At 37.2% G+C, this 24,251-nt stretch overlaps 1 protein-coding gene across 10 annotated transcripts in view; it reads left to right on the top strand.

Moving 5' to 3' along the window:
• GRIA4 (glutamate ionotropic receptor AMPA type subunit 4) overlaps positions 1-24,251 on the top strand; it is a 668,265-nt gene that overhangs the window by 458,416 nt on the left and 185,598 nt on the right. For all 10 annotated transcript variants that reach the window (XM_027979123.3, XM_060399629.1, XM_027979122.3 and 7 more), the window contains one exon: positions 2,953-3,137. In XM_027979123.3, coding sequence (XP_027834924.1) covers positions 2,953-3,137 — 185 coding nt within the window. The remainder of the gene's footprint in view (positions 1-2,952; positions 3,138-24,251) is intronic.

The following is a 24,251-nucleotide window of genomic DNA, read 5'->3' as shown; positions in this document are numbered from 1 at the left end:
AATTTTCCATTTTTTTATGATCCACACAGTCCAAGACTTCAGTGTATTCAATGAAGCAGATGTAGAAGTTTTTTGGAATTCTCTTGCTTTTTCTATGATCAAATAAATTTTGGTAATTAGATCTTTTGTTCCTCTGCCTTTTCTAAATCCATCTTGAACATCTGGAAGTTCTCGGTTCACATACTGTTGAAGCCTCTCTTGGAGAACTTTGAGCATTCCTTTGCTAGTGTGTGAGATGAGTGCAATTTTTTGGTAGTCTGAAAATTCTTTGGCATTGCCTTTCTTTGGGATGAAAACTGACCTTTTCCAATCCTGTGGCCAATGATGAGTTTTCCAAGTTTGCTAGCATATTGAGTGCAGCACTTTCAAAGCATCATCTTTTAGGATTTGAAATAGCTCAGCTGGAATTCCATCACCTTCACTAGATTTTTCATAGTGATGCTTTTTAGGGAGCAAGGGGGGAATAAATTATAAGAAACTATAACTGGCATAGAATGAGCTCAAATAAGAATTATACCTTTTTAAAGGCTTATGCTTACCTTTAAGAAGCATAAGTACCACCTTACTTGCCTCCTGAGAAACCAGTATGCAGGTCAAGAAGCAACAGTTAGAACCAGACATGGAACAAAGGACTGGTTCCAAATTGGGAAAGGAGTATTTCAAGGCTGTATATTGTCGCCTTGCTTATTTAACTTATATGCAGAGGACATCATGTGAAATGGTGGGATGGTAGAAGCACAAGGTGGAATCACGTTTGTTGGGAGAAATTTCAATAACTTCAGATATCCAGATGACACCACCCTTATGGTAGAAAGTGAAGAGGAACTAAAGAGCTTTTTGATAAAAGTGGAAGAGGAGAGTGGAAAAGATTGCTTAAAACTCAACATTCAAAAAGTGAAGAGCACGGCATCTGGTCCCATCACTTCATGGCAAATTGATGGGGAAACAATGGAAACAGTGGCAAACTTTATTTTATGGGGCTCCAAAATCATTGCAGATGGTGACTGCAGCCATGAACTTAAAAGACGCTTGCTCCTTAGAAGAAAAAGTATGACACACCTAGAGAGCATATTAAAAAGCAGAGACATTACTTTGCCAACAAAGTTGTGTATCGTCAAAGCTATGATTTTTCCAGTAGTCCTGAACTGATTTGAGAGTTGCACCACAAAGAAAGCTGAGCATTGAATATTTGATGTTTTTGAACTGTGGTGTTGGAGAATACTCTTAAGAGTATTCTCAAGGAGATTTGCAAGGAGATCCAACCAGTCCATTCTAAAGGAAATCAGTCCTAAACATCATTGGAAGGACTTATGCTGAAGCTGAAGCTCCAATACCCTGGCCACCTGATGTGAAGACCTGACTCATTGGAAAAGACACTGATGCTGGGAAAGATTAAAGGCTAGAAGAGAATGGGACAACAAAGGATGAGATGGTTAGATGGCATTATTGACTTGATGAACACGAATTTGAGCAAGGTCCTGGAGTTTCTTATGGAAAGGGAAGCCTCGTGTGCTGCAGTCCATGTGGTCCCAAAAAGTCAGAAAACACTGAGTGACTGAACAACAAAAAAGCTTATGCCAAATGCTACACATGGATTCAAAGTTTTTTGTTGTTGTTGTTGTTTTTTCTTTACACATTCCACTTCAAAACTGAGAGCTGGAAAAGGCAAGATTCCAAGGCAATATTAACATGAAGAAATATTCTAAAGGCTGGTTTCTTGAGTCTGCCCCTTCTTCCTTTACCAAGATATTAAGACCCATACTTCTCCTCTATATGGAGAGAGATCTGGATCAAGAACAGAGTAAAGACAGTTCCACCCCCTGGAAGGCTGTCTCCAGCTAATAAACACTCTTTCCTCAGCAATCTTAGAGGTACCTTCTTAACCTTCAAGACCCAATTCAAATTGTTTCTTCTCAGGGCATTTTCCCTTGTCTCATCAAGGCAGATTTAACCAAATTTTCCCTTGGGCCAAAACCTTTCCTTGCATGCAGCAATCATTACAGTTTTAAACTAAGTTGCATTTCTTTAAATTGAATGTTTTTTTCCTCTACTAGATTATGAGCTTGAGAGGTCATTCCTTCACCTGGTTTTCATTCAATTCCCCCTCAATCCACTTAATTCCCCTGCCAAGACAGGAAGAGTTAAATAATGCTTCCTCCACTTTTAATAATTGGTCTTCAATACTTTTGTAATGTTTATTTCATAACTTATCTTCCACAGTTGAACACCAAAATGTTATTATTTGTTTAAAAGGAGAGTCAATACAGATGTTCAAAATTAATTCTGTTGAGTGAGTAAAATTAGCAAAGATTTTGGAAATTTTTCTTGACTACAGAGGTTACTAGATTTTGTTTTAAGTTTATCTCATCAAAAATGTCTCCAAAGCAATGTCTTTGGTAGAAGAATTTTAAGAACCTTTTCAAGATATGATTTGATACTTCATTCAAGCAATATTTTTAAGGAATGTTTATTCGGTAGAGGGAAGTGCTTACTCAAGGTATGATGTTGTTACTTCATTTCAGGCAATATTTTTAAGGCATGTCTTTGTCTTGAGTAAAGAAATTAAAGAGGCTTCCTTGGCAGCTCAGAGGTAAAAGACTCTGCCTGCAATGCAGGAGCCACAGGAGATGAGGGTTCTATCCATGAGTCAGGAAGATCCCCTGGAGGAGGGCATGGCAACCCACTCCAGTATTCTTGCCTGGAGAATCCCATGTTTAGAGGAGCCTTGTGGGCTACAGTACATAGGGTTGCAAAGAGTTGAACGTGACTGAAGCAACTTTGCACACACACATGCAAAGTTAGGAAAATTGAATGATTCAGAAATAACCACTCATATGTTTTAATTTCTAATAATTCATTTTTTAATATAAAAATATTGATGTAGAATCCGTGCCTGCATAAATTATTTAAGGGCATGTTTTTAGTAACCACTCTGAATTTTTTCCCCACTAGGATACTCGATTCTTCAAGCTATTATGGAAAAAGCAGGACAAAATGGTTGGCACGTCAGCGCTATATGTGTGGAAAATTTTAATGATGTCAACTACAGGCAACTTTTAGAAGAACTTGACAGAAGACAAGAGAAGAAATTTGTAATAGACTGTGAAATAGAGAGGCTTCAAAACATATTAGAACAGGTAAGTGCTGGATTTTATGTTGCTATTATTAACCTAGATCTTTTACAAATATGGTTGATTTTTATTGATTGATAAATATGTTCTCTCACCCATTTAGTCAAAGTGTGGAGTTTGGGAGTTTTTGCTCCATGATCTATTTATTTCTAATATTAAGTCATGGGGCTTCCCAGGTAGCTCAGTGGTAAAGAACCCACCTGTCTATGCAAGAGACACAAAAGATCAGGAAGCAATCCCTGGGGGCGGGGGGCGGGGGCCGGGGGTGGGGCGAGAAGATATCCTGGAGGATGAAATGGCAACCGACTCCAGTATTCTTGCCAAAAGATTTTAAAATTTAAAAACTAAAAAACTAAAAAAAAAAAAAAAAAAAGAATTCCATGGACAGAGGAGCCTGGCTGGCTACAGTCCATGGGGTCATAAAGAGTTGGACACAACTTAGTGACTGAGCACACACACAGGCAAGACTAAATCATAATTTTTTAACACCAAAGACCGTTTTTGTTCTCAATGTACTTAGAAGCACTATTTCTCATGCATTTTTAAGCTGTACAATAGAAAGGACTTTTTGTGACTCAAGAGCTCTTGACCTCCAATTTTCATAAACACTAATTCTAAAGATTAACGCCTTCTAGAATATTATGAAATGTGACTCTATATTTTTATAACCTTTAGAGAACTAGCTATGTGAGAAATATCCAAATGAATTAATAAAGCAATGAAATAAAACAAAATTAAGTGACATACTGTGCACATTTTCTTCTAAATGTTTTAAGTAAATACATTACCACTACAGTGAAGATGGTTTTCAAATCTTCTCTCAAGGACGAATCCTTTAATGAAGATTTTCAGTGCTTGTTGACTTGATTTAAAGCATACAGGAAAAGGTAAAATTGAACTCTGTCATTGCGTTAAATGATAGAAAAATATCATCAAATAAGGGATAATACTTGTTCCTAATCCTGCATATCATGATAAAGCTTTAAAGGCTGTATTTGGCCAAAATTGCAGTGAATGAATGCCATCTAGTGGTTTTATAAATGTTTGCTCATATTTACCTACAATATCTTAGGCTGGCTGAACAATATTGTAGCATGTTTCATTTGTTAGTTTGTTACATACAGTTCATTTGCATAAAATGATTTGGTTTGATTACTATGATTTGATTCATAGTAATAACTTACAAGTATGAAAGTTTATTCATAAGAACAACTGAAGTACTCAACTCTACAAATCAAAACGAAGACATGTTTCAGAGATTTCTCCTTAATATCCAAGGACACTAAACTAGATGCCATAAGTTTATTTATTCAACAATAATTAGCATTTGTAAAAGTCAAAAGCAAAAAAAGCATGTAAAATTTATTTTAAAGTTCTTTGAAGCCAGATTATACTGTAAGAAAAAAATGACAGTATTCTCCACCTGTTGCCCTTTTATAGAAGAAAGTGAAAGTGATGTCGCTCAGTCGTGTCCGACTCTTCGCGACCCCACCGACTGTAGCCTACCACGCTCTTCCATCTATGGAATTTTCCAGGCAAGAGTACTGGAGTGGGTTGCCTTTTCCTTCTCCAGGGGATCTTCCAGACTCAGGGATTGAACCCGGGTCTCCCACATTGCAGGCAGACGCTTTACCGTCTGAGCTACCAGGGAAGTCCTTTATGGAAGAAGCGGGGGGAAAACAGTTGATTGATGAATCGTTATTATTCTATTACAAAATTTTTATTTTAACCTGTATATCACTCAGGTTTATTCCTCAGGAAGTCCAAGAAATCATTAAGGTTGTAATTGCATAAAGTATATGAAAATTTTAGTGTGCATTTATGGAATCCAGGAAAGAATATTACTTTCTCTCTTGAGCAAGACCTAGTCACTTCAGCTCAAACTCCCATTTCTTCCTTCTCCCACTCCACTCCTATGCTGAGAGTTTGAGTTGTTTGACATGAATAACTGAAACTTTGTAAATAACTCTTCACAAATCCTACAGGAGAGTCAATTGTAAGAACTTCAGGGATTACCAAGTTCCTGTCAGTTGCTGAGTAAGGCTCAGATCCTCTAGTTGCTAAAACAGTTGTGCTATGAAAGACCACCTCTGGAGAAGACAACTGAGTGCCTAGACCACACTGACCCATTTCAGAGGTTTAGCAGGTTTCTAAGAAGAAAATCAGCACACCCAGGGGCTATGGATAACTGTTGAATAAATAAAGTTAAATAAACTCTTGCTAAGGAAACCAAGCATCTTATTTTTGTCACAGTTTCAAAGAAATTAATTTTTTCCAGCTTTATTGAGATATGATTAACATACAAGAGAAATACACTATACTTTGATACACAAATATTTTGTGAAATGATTACCACAGTAAGGTTAGTTAACACCTCCATCGTGTGCTGTAATCTGTCGCTCAATCGTGTCTGACTCTGTGACTCCGAGGACTGCAGCCCACCAGGCCCCTCTGTCCATGGGATTTTCCAGGCAAGAATACTGGAGTGGATTGTCATTTCCTCCTCCAGCACTTCACATAATGACTTTTTTCTTCTTGCATACCTTTTACGACTACACAAACTACACATTATTTTTTTTTCTTCTTAGGAATGGCAACATTTAAGATCTATTTTCTTAGCAACTTCTGAGTATATGATACAGTGTTGTTAACTATAGTTACCAAGCTGTACATCAGGTCCCAAAACTTAGAAAAGTTGAGTGTTTACCATTATCTACTCTATTTTAATTATTCCAGAATTCTAAGAGTTTGTTGTTTTTTTTTTTTTACCATGGGTACACAGTAATAATGAGACTATTAACAAATCTTTTTCTCTAAAATACCACTCAAATATAAACTTCATAATTTGTAACAAAGTCCATTCTAGTGTCAGAATACATTATATGTTCTTAATTGTCCTATAAAATTTCTCCTCAAGAAAAGCTGTTCCGATCCTGAACATTTTTTCACTGTTTATATTTTAATTCCTGTAGCTCTAAACAAAATCACTTTTAATGTTTCTTGATTTCATTTCTGATTCATCTAAAAGCAAAAGCTAAACTAAACTTTGTCAGGAAATTGTACATGCACTTCAATAACTCCCTTTCAACATCTTATTTAATAAAATAATAGAAAAAAGTTTCAGAGAATCAAAGTATTTTTTTACAAAGTAAAATGCTAAATAATCTTGATCATAAAAATGTCTCTAAGATTTTTCTATTAAAATATAAATGATTTTCAAGTATACAACATAAAGTCAATATTTTCATAGATTATATTCCATGTAGAGTTATTATAAAATATCAGCTATATTCCCTGCACTGTACAACGTATATTTGAATCTTACTTACTTTTTGCATAGTAAATTGTACCTCTTAATCCCCTACTCCTATCTTGTCACTCACCTATTCCCTCTTCCTGTTGGTAACCATTAGTTATTTCTCTATGTTTGAGTCTGTTTCTGTTTTGTTATGTCAATTTCTTTAATTTATTTCTTAAATTCAACATATAAGTGTATAAACAGTATTTGTCGTTCTCTGTCTGATTTATTTCACTAAGTAAAATACCCTCCAGTTCTATCCATGGCAATTTTTTGTTTCTTTATAATTGAGTAATATTTCATGGTATACCACATCTTCTGTATCCTTTGTCCATTATCCACTTTATCCATTATCCATTTATCCACTTAGATAAAGTGGATATTTACCTTGGGTATTGCAAATAATACCTTGGGTATTGTAAATAATGCAACTATGAACTTTGAGGTACATATATTGTTTAAATTAGTTTTTACTTTCTTTGAATGTATACCCAGGAGTGGGATTCCTAAACAATATAGTAATTCTATCTTTTCATTTTTTAAAGGAACATTCATATTTGTTTCCATAGTGGCAGCACCAATTAACATCCCCCCTAACAGTGTAGTAGTGTTCCCTTTTCTTCATATCCTTGCCTACATTTGTTATTTGTGGACTTTTGACAACAGTGGTCATTCTGACAGTTGTGAGGTACTATATTATTGTGGGTTTTTATTTGCATTTCAATAATATAGTGGTGATGAGCATCTTTTCATGTGATTGTTGACCATCTCCATCAAAAAAGAAACAATGTTAATTCAGGCCTTCGCCAATGTTTTAATCAGATTGTTTTTAATCTTAAATTCTGTGTGTTGTTTATATATTTGGAATATTAATCCTTTATCACTCATATCATTTGTTAGTAACTTTTCTCATTAAGTTGTCTTTCTATCTTGTCAATGGTTTCCTTTACTATGAAAAAGGTTTTTAAGTTTGATAAGGTACCATTTGTTTACTTTTGTTTGTTTCCTTTGTCTGAAAAGAATGGTCCAAAATATATTGCTATGATTTATGTCAAAGATGGTGTTCTGAACATTTTCTTCTAAGAGTTTTATGGTTTCCAGCCTTTAATACTTTCCAGTCTTTAATACTTTCTTTGAATATATGGTCTGACAAAATGTTGTAATTTCATTCTTTTACATATAACTGTCCAATTTTCCAAGCACTACTTGGTGAAAAGACTGCTTTTTCTCCATTATATATTCTTGTCTCTTTATTGTAGCTTAACTGACCATAGGTACATAGGTTTGTTTCTGGGGTCTTTAGGCTGTTCCATTGATCTATGTGTCTTTTTGGTGCCAGTACCATACTGGTTTGATGATTGTAGCTTTTTAGTCTAATGATGTCAAGGAGTGTGATTACCTCCTGTTTCATTCTTTTTTCTCAAGATTGTCCCAGCTATTCAGGATCTTTTTTGGTTCCATATAAATTTTTGGATTATTTGCTCTAGTTTTGTGAAAAATATAATTGTATTTTGGTAGGAATTGCATTAAATCTGTATTGAATCTCTAGGATGGCCATAAAAAAACTGGCCAGAATCCCAGGGAGTTTTCAATCTGCTTCCTTCCCATTTTCCCAAAAACAAGCGGATGTGTGTGCATTCCTCAAAAGTAAAATCTCATTTTCTTTCATCCCCATTTTAAGTCCAGCTAGTTTTCAAACCAGCTAAAGTGATGTGTCTTCTCAATGTAAGACCCCAGTAATGAGGTGTTCAATATGTAGTTCAAACCCTGATTTCTTTGCCTCCTTTATTACCTATCTCTGTGTGGGTCTTTCTTACAGTCTTGCTTGTGGAAGAGCTGTCTGCCAGTTTCCACTTTGTTTATAGCTAGAGTTGCTCTACATGCACATATATTTTTGATGTGTTTGTGGGAATAAGTGAGCTCAATGTCCTCTTTCTCTGCGATCATTTTTTCCCTTAAAAAAAAAAAAAGCCTTTGACAACTTAGCCCTTTCTCAGATGGAGAAATTAATACAATGAGGATAAGACAATATGCTATTAAATTTCTAGAAGCCTGGACACACTTCATATTGTGGTGGCAGCCCTCAATAATTACTTCTGTGACATTTTAATTGTACGAACTTTCAAAAACATGATGTAAATAGCTCACAATTTATATTCAAAATACATTAATAAACAACTGTTTGAGAAGCATTTTATCTTCTGTACATGTTTTCCAAATTATTTTTATTCTATGAACTAATTAGTTCTCATAAATGTCTGATAGTTAAAATAGCACTTAGCCATATATTCATTCAACTATCTCAAAACATGAATTTCAAAACAAATATTTGAAAATGAGTTTTAAAGATATATTGATTTTTCCACTCTTAAATATGCAATGGGGGGAAAATGAAAAAATTTATCTATCAATAAGTATAATGAATAGGTATCACTCACTGGGCTGTAAAAAATACAAAATAGAGAGATTTTTAAATATTTTATATATATAAAAAATATATGAAATTATAAAAATATATTAAAAATTCTATAAAAATAGAAATATATTTTTAATAAAAACTACCAATTTAGGTTTGCTGTATTGTTTGCATCATAGGCCAATAAAAATTGCATTATTATATCTCTGAATCCCACAGCAATTTGGTTTATTCATTGGAAAAAAATTATGAAAAGAAGCATAAAGCTAAAAACAGTTTTTGGGTATTTGTTGAATTTGTGATTAATTAATGACATTTTTCAATTTTTACTTATAATAGTACACAATTTTAGACACTGACACTACTGACAACGCCAAAATCAGATTGATTATATTCTTTGCAGCCAAAGATGGAGAAGCTCTATACAGTCACCAAAAACAAGACCAGGAGCTGACTGTGGCTCAGATCATGAATCTCCTAATTACCAAATTCAGACTTAAATGGAAGAAAGTAGGGAAAATCGCTAAAGCATTCAGGTATGACCGAAATCAAACCCCTTATGATTATACAGTGGAAGTGAGAAATAGATTTCAGGGCCTAGATCTGATAGATAGAATGCCTGATGAACTATAGAATAAGGTTCGTGACATTGTACAGGAGACAGGGATCAAGACTATTCCCATAGAAAAGAATTGCAAAAAAGCAAAATGGCTGTCTGGGGAGGCCTTACAAATAGCTGTGAAAAGAAGAGAAGTGAAAAACAAAGGAGAAAAGGAAAGATATAAGCATCTGAATGCAGAGTTCCAAAGAATAGCAAGAAGAGATAAGAAAGCCTTCTTGAGCGATCAATGCAAAGAAATAGAGGAAAACAACAGAATGGGAAAGACTAAGATCACTTCAAGAAAATTAGCGGTACCAAGGGAACATTTCATGCAAAGATGGGCTCGAAAAAGGACAGAAATGGTATGGACCTAACAGAAGCAGAAGATATTAAGAAGAGGTGGCAAGAATACACAGAAGAACTGTACAAAAAAGATCTTCATGACCCAGATAATCACAATGCTATGATCACTCATCTAGAGCCAGACATCCTGGAATATGAAGTCAAGTGGGCCTTAGAAAGCATCCCTACGAACAAAGCTAGTGGAGGTGACGGAATTCCAGTTGAGCTATTTCAAATCCTGAAAGATGATGCTGTGAAAGTGCTGCACTCCATATGCCAGCAAATTTGGAATACTCAGCAGTGACCGTAGGACTGGAAAAGGTCAGTTTTCATTCCAAACCCAAAGAAAGGCAATGCTAAAGAATGCTCAAACTACCACACAATTGCACTCATTTCTCACGCTAGTAAAGAAATGCTCAAAATTCTCCAAGCCAGGCTTCAGCAATACATAAACCGTGAACTTCCTGATGTTCAAGCTGGTTTTAGAAAAGGCAGAGGAACCAGAGATCAAATTGCCAACATCTGCTGGATCATGGAAAAAGCAAGAGAGTTCCAGAAAAATATCTACTTCTGCTTTATTGACTATTCCAAAGCCTTTAACTGTGTGGATCACAATAAATTGTGGAAAATTCTGAAAGAGAGGGGGATACCAGACCACCTGACCTCCCTCTTGAGAAATCTGTATGCAGGTCAGGAAGAATCAGTTAGAACTGGACACGGAACAACAGACTGGTTCCAAATAGGAAAGGGAGTACGTCAAGGCTGTATATTGTCACCCTGCTTATTTAACTTCTATGCAGAGTACATCATGAGATACGCTGGACTGGAAGAAACACAAGCTGGAATCAGGATTTCTGGGAGAAATATCAATAACCTCAGATATGCAGATGGCACCACCTTATGGCAGAAAGTGAAGAGGAACTAAAAAGCCTCTTGATGAGAGTGAAAGAGGAGAGTGAAAAAGTTGGCTTAAAGCTCAACATTCAGATAACGAAGATCATGACATCCGGTCCCATCAGGTCATGGGAAATAGATGGGGAAACAGTGGAAACAGTGTTAGACTTTACTATTTTATTTATTTTTTTTTTGGCTCTAAAGTCACTGCAGATGGTGACTGCAGCCATGAAATTAAAAGACGCTTACTCCTTGGAAGAAATGTTATGACCAACCTAGATAACATATTCAAAAGCAGATACATCACTTTGCCGACTAAGGTCCATCTAGTCAAGGCTATGGTTTTTCCTGTGGTCACGTATGGATGTGAAGAAGGCTGAGCGCCAAAGAATTGATGCTTTTGAACTGTGGTGTTGGAGAAGACTCTTGAGTGTCCCTTGGACTGCAAGGAGATCCAACAAATCCATTCTGAAGGAGATCAGCCCTGGGGATTTCTTTGGAAGGAATGATACTAAAGCTGAAGCTCCAGTACTTTGGACACCTCATGAGAAGAGTTGACTCATTGGAAAAGACTCTGTTGCAGGGAGGGATTGGGGGCAGGAGGAGAAGGGGACGACAGAGGATGAGATGGCTGGATGGCATCATTGACTCGATGGACGTGAGTCTGAGTGAACTCTTGTGAGTTGGTGATGGACAGGGAGGCCTGGCGTGCTGCGATTCATGGGGTTGCAAAGAGTCGGACATGCCTGGGTAACTGAACTGAACTGAGTTTCTTTATCAATTGTTTTATGGCATAGTTTAATATGATTATATTATATAGTTATAATATAGGCACTTACTATTACTCCTTATCGTCAAATTCACACTTAAATTGAAGAAAGTAGGGACAACAATTAGGCCCTTCTGGTATACAATGCAAGTGATAAGTAGATTCCATTGATTAGATCTGATAGACACAGTGCCTGAAAAACTACAGACAGAGGTAAACAACATTGTACAGGAGGTGGTGATCAAAAACATCCCCAAGAAAAAGAAATGCAAAAAGGCAAAATGTCTGTCTGAGGAAGCCTTTCAAATAACTGCAGAAACAAGAGAAGTGAAAGGCAAAGGAGAAAAGGAAAAACATACCCATCTGAATGCAGAGTTCCAAAGACTAAGAAGGAGAGATAAGAAAGTCTTCCTAAGTGAATGGTGCAGAGAAATAGAGGAAAACAATAGAATGAGAAAGACTAGCAATCTCTTCAAGAAAATTAGGGACACCAAGGGAACATTTCATGCAAAAGTGGGCACAATACCAGACAGAAATCATATGGACCTAACGGAAGCAGAAGATAGTAAGAGATGGCAAGAATACACCAAAGAACTATACAAAAAAAAAAAAAAAAAAAAGACCTTAATGACCTTAATGACCCAGATAACCACGATGATGTGATCACTCAGGAAGAGTCAGACGTCGTGGAGTGTGAAGTCAGGTGGGCCTTAGGAAGCATCACTATGAACAAAGCTAGTGGAGGGGATGGAATTCCCGCTGAGCTATTTCAAATCCTAAAAGATGATGCTGTGAAAGTGCTGCACTCAATATGCCAGCAAATTTGGAAAACTCAGCAGTGGCCACAGAACTGGAATAGGTGGTTTTCATTACAGTCCCAAAGAAAGGCAATGTCAAAGAATGTTCAAACTACAGCACAATTGCACTCATTTCACATGCTAGCAAAGGAATGCTCAAAATTCTCTGAGCCAGACTTCAAAAATACATGAACCAAGAACTTCCAAATGTTCAAGCTAGATGTAGAAAAGGCAGAGGAGCCAAATATCAAATTGCCAACATCTGTTGGATCATAGGAAAAGCAAAAAATTCCTGAAAAACATCTACTCCTGCTTTACTGCCTATATCAAAGCCTTTGACTGTGTGGATCACAACACACTGTGGGAAATTCTTAAAGAGATAGGAATATCAGACCACCTTACCTGCCTCCTGAGAAACCTGTATGTAGGTCAAGAAGCAACAGTTAGAAACAGAAATGGAACAACAGGTTGATTCCAAATTGTGAAAGGCGTACATCAAGGCTATACATTATCACCCTGCTTATTTAACTTATATGCAGAGTACGTCATGTGAAATGCCAGGCTGGATGAAGCACAAGCTGGAATCAAGATAGCTTAGAGAAATATAAATAATCTCAGATATGCAGATGACACCACCCTTATGGCAGGAAGAGGAATTAAAGATCCTCTTTAAAGATTGATGAAAGTGAAATAGGAGAGTGAAAAAGCTAACTTAAAACTCAGCATTCAAAAAATGAAGATCATGGCACCCAGTCCCATCACTTCATGGCAATTAGATGGGGAAACAATGGAAACAGTGACGGACTTTCTTTTCTTGGGCTCCAAAATCACTGCAGATGGGGATGGCAGCCATGAAATTAAAAGACACTTGCTCCTTGGGAAAAAAAAAAAAAAAAAAGCTATGACAAACCTAGAGAGTGTATTGAAAAGCAGAGACTACTTTTACAACAAAGGTCTATGTAGTCAACACTATGGTTTTTTTCAGTAATCATGTATGTATGTGAGAACTGGATCATAAAGAACACTGAACACTGAAGAATTGATGGTTTTGAACTGTGGACTTCAAGGATATCAAACCTAAAGGAGTCAATCCTAAAGGAAATCCGTCCTGAATATTCTGATGCTGAAACTGAAGCTGCAATACTTTGGCCATCTGTTCAAAGAGCTGACTCATTAGAAAAGACACTAATGCTGGGAAATATTGAAGACAGGGGGAGAAGGGGATGACAGAGGACAAGATTGTTGGATGGCATCACCTACTCAACGAACCTGAGTTTGAGCAAGCTCCAGGAGATGGTGAAGGACAGGAAAGCCTGGAGTGCAGCAGTCCATGGGATCAACAGAGTCAAACATGACTGAGCAACTGAACAACAGCAATGTAACTTGAAATAAGTGAATTATTTTTACGTCAAAAGAAATGCCCACTATAAATAGTGAAACTTTTCATATATTATTTGATTTCTACACATATCCACTGATTTTAAATTTTGAACTTAATTACTTGCAAAAATCCCTAATAATTTATCTCATGACTTATCAGTCTTCTACCTCTTCCTTTGGTCTATTTTACTTATATCCATGAAATTATGATGTTTACAAAAATGATGAATGCTTTCACTTTCTGAGAGATGGGTAAGAAATCCCCAATTGTAAATTTTTTAATTAATTTATTTATTTTAATTGGAGGCTAATTACTTTACAACATTGTAGCGGGTTTTGCCATACATTGACATGAATCAGCCATGTGTGTACTTGTGTTCCTCATCCTGAAGCCCCTCCCACCTCCCTGCCCTCCCCATCCCTCAGGGTCATCCCAGTGCACCAGCCCTGAGTTCTCTGTCTCATGTATCAAACCTGGATTGGTGATCTATTTCACATATGATAACATACATGTTTCAATACTAATCTCTCAAATCATCCCATCCTTGCCTTCTTCCATAGAGTTCAAAAGTCTGTTCTTTACATCTGTGTCTCTTTTGCTGTCTCGTGTATAGGGTCATCATTACCATCTTCCTAAATTCCATATATATGCATTAATATACTGTATTGATGTTTTACTCTCTATATAACAGGCTCCAGTTTCATCCACCTCATTAGAACTGATTGAAGTGCTTTCTTTTTAATAGCTGAGTAATATTCCATTGTGTATATGTACCAGAGTTGTCTTATCCGTTCATCTGCTGATGGACATCTTGGTTGCTTCCATGCCCTGGCTGTTGTAAACAGTGTTGTGATGAACATTGGGGTACATATGTCTCTTTCAATTCTGGTTTCCTCAGTGTGTATGCCCAGCAATGGGATTGCTGGGTCATATGTCAGTTTTATATCCAGGCTTATAAGGAATCTCCTCTCTGTTTTCCATTGGAGAAGGAAATGGCAACCCACTCCAGTATTCTTGCCTATAGAATCCTGTGGACAGAAAAGCCTGGTAGGCTGCTGTCCATAGGGTGGCATAGAGTCGGACATGACTGAAGCGACTTAGCATGCATGCATGCGTTGGAGAAGGAAATGGCAACCCACTCCGTATTCTTGCCTGGAGAATCCCAGGGATGGAGGAGCTCGGTGGGCTGCCATCTATGGGGTTACACAGAGTCGGACACAACTGAAGCAACACAGCAGCAGCAGCAGCTGCTCTCTGTTCTCCATAGTGGCTGTACTAGTTTCCATTACCACCAACAGTGTAAGAGGGTTCCTTTTTCTCCACACCCTCTCCATCATTTATTGTGTGTAGACTTTTTTATAGCAACCATTCTGACTGACATGAGATAGTATCTCATTGTGGTTTTGATTTGCATTTCTCTGATAATGAGTGATGTTGAGCATCTTTTCATTCATTTGTGTTTGTTAGCCATCTATATGTTTTCTTTGGAGAAATGTCTGTTTAGTTCTTTGACCATTTTTTAATTGGGTCATTTATTTTTCTGGTTTTGAGCTGCAGAAGCTGCTTCTATACTTTTGAGATTAGTTCTTTGTCCATTTCTTCATTTGCTATTTTCTCTCATTTTGAAGGCTGTCTTTCCACCTTGCTTATAGTTTCCTTCGTTGTACAAAAGCTTTTAAGTTTGAGTGGGTCCCATTTGTTTATTTTTGCTTTTATTTCCACTACTCTGACAGGTGAGTCATGGAGGATCTTGCTGTGGTTTATGTCAGAGAGGGTTTTGCCTATGTTCTCCTCTAGGAGTTTTATGGTTTCTGGTCTTATGTTTAGATTTTTAATCCATTTTGAGTTTATTTTTGTGTATCGTGTTAGAAAGTGTTCTAGTTTCATTCTTTTACAAGTGATTGACCAGTTTTCCCAGCACCACTTGTTAAAGAGATTGTCTTTTCTCCATTGTATATTCTTGCCTCCTTTGTCAAAGATAAGGTGTCCATAGGTGCATGGATTTATCTCTGGGCTTTCTATTTTGTTCCATTGATCTATATTTTTGTCTTTGCGTCAGTACCATACTATCTTGATGACTACAGCTTTGTAGTAGAGACTGAAGTCAAGCAGGTTGATTCCTCCAGTTCCAGTCTTCTTTCACAAGATTGCTTTGGCTATTTGAGTTTTTTTGTATTTCCATACAAATTGTGAAATTATTTGTTCTAGTTCTCTTAAAAAAAAAAAAAAAAAGTAGCGTCGGTAACTTGACAGGGATTGCATTGAAAGTATAGATTCTTTGAGCAGTATACTCATTTTCACTATATTGATTCTTCTGATCCATGAACATGGTATATTTCTCAATCTGTTACTGTCTTTTTTTTATTTTTTATCAATGTTTTACATCTTTCTATATATAGGGTTTTTTTGTTTGTTTGTTTGTTTCTTTAGGTAGATATATTCCTCAGTATTTTATTCTTTTCGTTGCAATGATGAATGGAGTTGTTTCCTAAATTTCTTTTTCTGTTTCTCATTGTTAGTGTATAGGAATGCAAAGGATTTCTCTGTGTTAATTTTATATCCTTCAACTTTACTATATTTATTGATTAACTCTAGTAATTTTCTGGTGGAGTCTTTAGGATTTTCTATATAGAGGATCTTGTCATCTGCAAACAGTGAGAGGTTTACTTCTTTTCCAGTCTGGATTCCTTTTATTTCTTTTTCTGCTCTGATTGCTGTGGCCAAAACTATGTTGAATAGTAACGGTGAGTGGGCACCCTTGTTGTGTTCCTGACTGTAGGAGAAATGCTTTCAATTTTTCACCATTAAGGATATCAGTTTATCATACATGGCTTTTATTATGTTGAGGTATGTTCCTTCTATTCCTGCTTTCTGGCAGGTTTTTGTCATAAATGGATGTTGAATTTTGTCAAAGGCTTACTCTGTATCTATTGAGATAATCATATGGTGTTTACCTGTTGTTAATGTGGGATATCACATTGATTGATTTGTGGATATTTAAGAATCTTTGCATCCCTGGGATAAAGCCCACTTGGTCGTGGTGTATGATCTTTTTAATATGTTGTTGGATTTTGTTTGCTAGTATTTTGTTAAGGATTTTTGCATCTGTGTTCATCAGTGATGTTGGCCTGTTGTTTTCTTTTTTGTGGCATCTTTGTCTGATTTTGGTATTAGGGTGATGATGGCCTCATAGAATGAGTTTGGAAGCTTACATTCTTCTGCAAATTTCTGGAAGAGCTTGAGTAGGATAGGTGTTAGCTCCTCTCAAAACTTTTGGTAGAATTCAGTTGTGAGGCCTTCTGGTCCTGGGCTTTTGTTTGTTGGAAGATTTCTGATTACAGTTTCAATTTCCATGCTTGTGATGGGTCTGTTAAGATCTTCTATTTCTTCCTGGTTCAGCTTTGGAAAGTTATACTTTTCTAAGAATTCATTCATTTCTTCCAAGTTGTCCATTTTATTTGCATATAGTTGCTGATAGTAGTCTCTTATGATTCTTTGTTGTGATTTCTCCATTTTTCAGTTCTGATTTTGTTGATTTGATTCTTCTATCTCTTTTTGTTTTTTTTTTTTTATAAGTCTGGCTAATGGTTTGTCTATTTTATTTATCTTCTCAAAGAACCAGGTTTTAGCATTGTTGATTTTTGCTATGGTTTCCTTTGTTTCTTTTACATTTAAAGAAAGAAAGAAAATAAAGTAAAGCTGCTCAGTCGTGTCTGACTCTTTGTGACCCCATGGACTGTAGCCCACCAGGCTCCTCCATCCATGTGATTCTCCAGGCAACAATACTGGAGTGGGTTTCTTCCTTCTCCAGGGGATCTTCTGGATTTCCTGCCCTAATTTTTATGATTTATTTCCTTCTATTAACCGTAGGGCTCTTCATTTCTTCTTTTACTAGCTGCTTTAGGTGTAGAGTTAGGTTATTTCTTTGATTTTTCTCTTGTTTCTTGAGGTAAGCTTGTATTGCTTTGAACCTTCCCTTTAGCATGGCTTTTAATGTATTCCATAGATTTTGGGTTATTTTGTTTTCATTTTCATTCGTTTCTATGCATATTTTGATTTCTTTTTTTTTTATTTCTTCTGTGATTTGTTGGTTATTCAGGAATATGTTGTTTAGCCTCTATATGTTTGGATTTTTAATAGTTTTTTTTTTTTTTCCTGTAGTTGACATCTAATCTTACTGCATAGTGATCAGAAAAGATGCTTGAGATGATTTCAATTTTTTCGAATTTACCAAGGCTGGATTTATGGCCCGGGATGTAATCTGTCCTGGAGAAGGTTCCATGTGCACTTGAGAAAAAGTTGAAATTCATTGTTTTGGGTTGAAATGTCCTATAGATATCAATTAGATCTAACTGGTTCATTGTATCATTTAAGGTTTGTGTTTCCTTGCTTATTTTCTGTTAGCTGATCTATCCATAGGTGTGAGTGGGGTATTAAAGTCTCCCACTATTATTGCATTACTGTTAATTTCCCCTTTCATACTTGTTAGCATTTGCCTTACATATTGTGGTGCTCCTATGTCGGGTGCATATATATTTATAATTGTTATATCTTCTTCTTGGATTGATCCTTTGATCAGTATGCAGTGTCCTTCTTTGTCTCTGTTCATAGCCTTTATTTAAAAGTCTATTTTATTTGATATGAGCACTGCTACTCCTGCTTTCTTTTGGTCTCCGTTTGCATGAAATATCTTTTTCCAGACCTTCAGTTTCAGTCTGTATGTGTCCCTAGGTTTGAGGTGGGCCTCTTGTAGACACCATATATAGGGGTCTTGTCTTTGTATCCATTCAGCCAGTGTTTGTCTTTTGGTTGGAGCATTCAATACATTTACATTTAAAGTAATTATTGATAAGTATGATCCCATTGCCATTAACTTTGTTGTTTGGGGTTCGAGTTTATACACCCTTTCTGTGTTTCCCATCTAGAGAAGATCCTTTAGCATTTGTTGAAGAGCTGGTTTGGTGGTGCTGAATGCTCTCAGCTTTTTCTCCTTCATATTTGAATGAGATCCTTGCTGGGTACAGTAATCTGGGTTGTAGGTTTTTCTCTTTCATCACTTTAAGTATGTCCTGCCATTCCCTTCTGGCATAAAGAGTTTCTATTGAAAGATCGGCTGTTATCCTTACGGGAACTCCCTTGTGTGTTATTTGTTGTTTTTCCTTGCTGCTTTTAATATTTGTTCTTTGTGTTTGATCTTCGTTAAACTGATTAATATGCATCTTGGTGTGTTTCGCCTTGGGTTTATCCTGTTTGGGACTCACTGGGTTTCTTGGACTGAGATGGCTATTTCCTTCCTCATTTTAGGGACGTTTGCAACTATTATCTCCTCAAGTATTTTTTCATGGCCTTTCTTTTTGTCTTCTTCTTCTGGGATGCCTATGATTCAAATGTTGGAGCATTTGACATTGTCCCAGACATCTCTGAGGTTGTTCTCATTTCTTTTAATTCCTTTTTCCTCTCTGCTTCCTTTATTTCCACCATTCTATCTTCCACCTCACTTGTTCTAACTTCTGCCTCTGTTATTTTATTGTTGGTTCCCTCCAGAGTGCCTTTGCTCTCAGTTATTGCCTTATTCATTATTGATTGACTCTTTTTTATTTCTTCTAATTCCTTGTTAAACATTTCTTGCATCTTCTCAATCCTTGCAACTCCATTTTGTTTTCAAGATTTTGGATCACTTTTACTATCATTATTCTGAATTCTTTTTCAGGTAGACTCCCTATCTCCTCTTTGGTTTGGTGGGCATTTATCATGTTCCTTTACCTGTGAATATTTCTCTACCTTTTCATCTGTTTAGATTGCTGTGTTTGTGGTGGCCTTTCTGTATGCTGAAATTTTGTGGTTTCTCTTTATTGTGAAGTTTCTTCCCTGTGGGTGGAGTTGGGCGAGTGGCTTGTCAAGGTTTCCTGGTTAGGAAGGCTTGCATCTGTGTTCTGGTGGGTGGAGCTGTTGCTCTTCTCTCTAGAGTGCAATGAAGTATCCAGTAGTGAGTTTTGAGGTGTCTGTGGGCTTGGTGTGACTTTTGGCCGCCTGTATTTTAATGCTCAGGGTTATGTTCCTGTGTTGTTGGAGAATTAGCTTGGTATGTCTTTCTCTGAAACTTGTTGGCTCTTGGATGGAGCTTGGTTTCAGTGTAGGTATGGAGGCTTCTTATGAGTTCTTGTCTATTAATGTTCCCTGGATTCAGAAGTTTTCTGGTGTTCCCGAGTTTTGGATTTAAGCTTCCTGCCTCTGGATTTCAGTCTTATTCTTACAGTAGCCTCAAGACTTCTTCATCCATACAGCATCAATGATAAAACATCTAGGTTAATGGTTGAAAACATTCTCCACAGTGAGGGACACCCATAGAAGTTCACAGAGTTACATGGAGAAAAGAAGAGGGAGGAGGGAGATAGAGGTGACCAGGGGGAGAAGAGGGGAATCAAAAGAGCAGAGAGCAATCTAGCAAGTAATCAATTCCCAATGTGTTCTCCACAGTCTGGAACACTCAGAGAGGTTCACAGAGTTACATAGAGAAGAGAAGAGGGAGGGATGAGATAGAGATGACCAGGAGGAGAAGAAGGGGAGTCAAAAGGAGAGAGACAGATCTAGTCAGTATTCAGTTCCCTAAGTGTTCTCCACAGCCCGGAAAACCCAAAGAGATTCACAGAGTTCGGTAAAGAAGAGAAAGATGAAGGAGGAAATAGAGGTGACCTGGGAGAGAAAAAAGAGAGTTAAAAGGGGGAGAGAGCAATCAAGTCATTAATCACAATCCTAAGTAATAATGGGTACTGAGGATTGGATTCTTAAAGGTATAAAATTAACAAATATCAAAAAGCAAAGATTAAAAATCTAAAGTAGATGTTAGAATCTCAAAAATACAATATTTTTTAAATTAAGAAAAACTATAAATATATATATATTTGAAATTTGCTTTAGAAATAGGGTCTCTTTTTTGCAAGGTAATAGTAGGTTATAAAAATGAAAATTAGAGTAATAAAGAGCTTAAAATGTACAAAAACATTTAAAAAATGATAATAGTAAAATATATCTAGGAATTTCTCTGGAGCTGTTGAGGGCAGTGTGGTGTCAATTCAGTTTCAGATAGTTCCTTGTTCTAGCTTATACTTCTTCTCAAGGTCTATAGGCCCCTTCCAATGTAGTCAGTGCTAACTACAGGGTTTTAATCTGTTGCACCTATCACTTCCAAAGAGGTTCCTCTTTGTGTTTATTTTGGCTTCCTCTGTTTGCAAGTCTCTTTGGTGTCTATTTTCCACCCTGACACAAGGAGGTGAAAGTGGTCACTTATTTAGGCTCACTTGTTCAATTGTGCTGTGGGGAGAAAGGAACACTGCAAACAAATATCACTGGCATGTGTGGGTAGTGCTCGCAGTATCTGGGCCACACTAGGTTTGCCCCCGCTCACAGCATGTGTGCTTTCTGTGTCTACACTGCTCAGGCTCCAGGTTGCTCTGCAGGGGAACTGTCTAAAGCTGGCCCTCGGTTGTGTGCACTTCCCAGGTCTAAGCCACTCTGGTTCAGGTTCTTGGGTACTCCACAAAGGCACAGACTCAGCTGGGACTGTGTTTTGTGCCCTTGATAGGTCTGCACAGCTCAGGCGACCAGGTGCTTGATGAGCACACTCTCCTAGTGGGGTGATGTGTCTTATCACCGCCCCTGTCCCAGCCACTCAGTTTTCTGGGTGTGCAGCGGTAATGTTGTCTCAGGTGTGCTGTGTCTCCTCTGGGGAGGTGATCTCTGGCTGTGACCCTCTTGGGAGATGTCAACCTGCCAGGATCCCAGAAAGACTTGGTTAGCAACTGGGAACCTGCTCACAGTTTGGTGGAAGTTGCCATCTCTGGGGCCGAGTTTGCCCCTTGCGTTCCAGGTTTGACTGTTGCCCGCCTGCCTTTCTGCCTCCTGCAGGGGGTGGGCTGGTCCACAGTGGGCTAGCTCTCCTCTGGTATTCACTCAGTCCTTTGTTCTGTGAGCAGGCTGGCAGTGCCTTAGGTTAGAGCTTTTTGTAGGAAGCTCGCTCGCTCTCTCTCTCTCTCTCTCTTTTTTTTTTTTTTCTCTCTCTGGCTATCCCACAGTTTGAGTTGCCATCTCACATTAGCTCCCTCAGATTGCCCTAAGGGCATTCAGGCCCAGTGTTTACCCTAAGCATGCAGCCCATGCGTCCCTGTTCAGCTCCCACTCACTGGTTGCAGATGAGAGCATCTGGGCTACTTCTCCATAGGGAGTTGCAGTTAGGCACGTAGTTGTGGGGTTTTTTGTTTTGTTTTGTTTTGTTTTTTCTCCCAGTTATGTTGCCCTCTGAGATTCCAAAGCTTCCCACTGGTGAGAGGGTTTCCTGCTGTTTGGAAACTTCTTCTCCTTCATGACTCCCTCCCAGGATGGGTCTCTGTCTCTAACTCTCTTGTCTCTCTTTTTATCTTTTATATTTTGTCCTACCTCCTTTGAAGAGAATGGGCTGCCTTTCTGGGTACCTGGTGTCTTCCATCTGGATTCAGAAGTTGTTTTCTGGAATTTGCTCAGCATTCAAATGATCTTTTGATGAATTTGTGGGGGAGAAAGTAGTCTCCCCATCCTATTCCTCCACCATCTTAAGACACCCCCTCTCCAATTGTTAATGTTTAAAAAGTAAGTGGATTAACTTGGCACCAGTGACTCTTATTCTCCTCACTTTAAATAAGGAGCATTGGGCTGAGATGATCTTGAAAAACTCTGCTCATTCTCAAAGTCAATAATGCCATTTCCAATGAAGATTTCTTGATAATTGTCATTGATCCTGAAGCAATGTATCATTTTGCAAGTAAGCTATACCTTGAATTTTGAGAAGGAAATGGCAACCCACTCCAGTATTCTTGCCTAGAGAATCCTATGGACAGAGGAGACTGGCAAGCCATGGTCCACGGGGTCACAGAGAGTCAGGCACAACTGAAGTGACTAAGCACGCAGTATGCCTTGAAAAGAAGCAGGAAATAAAACATCAATCAAGTGGCCTTTTCTGTATATTCATTCATTTTACAGATATTTATTGAGTCTCAACTTTATTTAGGTCAGGCATTATGCTCTGCTGAAGGTAAACTGATGAGCAAAACTGCTATAGTTAGTAACTCTTATTGGTGAACTAAGGCTCAAATTAAAAGCATTTGCTAAAATCCTACTAAAATTTATTATTTCTTTTAGAAGTACAATACATAAAAAATGATCAAGCATCTCAAGAATTTGGCTATGAGTGCCAAATTCTTATTCAATAGATGATGGTAGAAAAAGCACTGGATAGAGAAATGGAACTATGTTGGTCTTAGGACAATTTATTTATTTGGCCATAGGATGTATTTAAGGAGTCTAAACAAGTATTTTTGGCTCACAGGTATCTCAAACTGCCTCTTTGTTGCATACCTCAAGCTAGTTGGTAAAAATACTTTCAACAGTATTCTCACTTTCACTACATAAAAGGGAAATTCAGCATCACATTAGATACTCAGATTATTGGCAAACCCAGTGACATTTCATACTGCTTGCAAATTAAAAAAAAAAAAAAAGCCTAAAAACAATGATGACCTCTCAGAGGTTGGTTACATCACCAAAAGAAGCCAAAAATTCTATCTCAATTCAATTAGAAAAAGGAAAATTCCTCACAAACAGAAATTTGGCTGTTTGCACACAAGTAATGAAATGTTACTAAGCGTAAATTTTAGCCCCAACTTAACTTATTCTAAATCCAAGGCTACCTTCTTATCTAGCATGACCTAAGTGAAGTGTCACACCCCGGATAGGATTTTTAGCAACTTACTCAATGTGTGACAACAGATAAAATCTGATTATTTGGAGTCTGCATTTACAAATTTTTGGAATTCTCTAACATAAAGAATTGTACTATATGTAGAACTCTACCCAATACATCTCAACTTCCAAAAACATCTCTGATCTCTGAATAAAACATTAAAAAGAGGCTTATGTATTCTGCCTTCTTATGCCATAATTGGCTGCATCAATATCTAGAAGGAAATAAGCATTTTAGTTACCGGCTAATTGCCATAAGGTCATTTTTTCACACTAAAATTTTAGTAGAAAACATCAAAAACAAAAGAGTAAGGGATAGACGAGACAAAAAGAAGCACAAAGAGAAGAGAAAATCCACTTTCAGTTATAAGAAGTAGTTTCTTAAGAAGAAATCTGATAATTGGATTTAATAGCTTCGATTATTTGAATCATCTATAGAATTAAACAGCACACATTCTAACAGTAAAAATAAATCAACAACAGTAGAGTAGACAATTATTCACTAGATTCCTATCATACTAATTCATCATTTATGTGCCAGACGTCACTGTAGGCACTGCAGTGCTGTATGTACAAAGATGACCAAAGCAAGGTCCCTACACTGAGAATGCTTACACTGAAGCTGGAAACTCAGAAACATGAATAAATAATTACAAGATAATTTCATGGGTTCAGAAACAGAGATATTACAAAATACATCAGGAACCCAAAAGATATGACTGAATATAATCAAAGAAGTCAGATATACTTCACAGAGAAAACAGACATTTAAATTGAAAAGGCATTGCATTTTCCCAGGAATAGAAAAAAGGTAATGTTCAGTAGGAAAGAATCCACCTGCCAATGCAAGA

This window comes from Ovis aries, chromosome 15 (genome assembly GCF_016772045.2).
Source record: "Ovis aries strain OAR_USU_Benz2616 breed Rambouillet chromosome 15, ARS-UI_Ramb_v3.0, whole genome shotgun sequence".
In the NCBI taxonomy this organism is placed as follows: Eukaryota; Metazoa; Chordata; class Mammalia; order Artiodactyla; family Bovidae; genus Ovis; species Ovis aries.
Note: the sequence above shows the minus strand (reverse complement) of the source record. Positions and strands in the feature narration are given on the sequence as shown.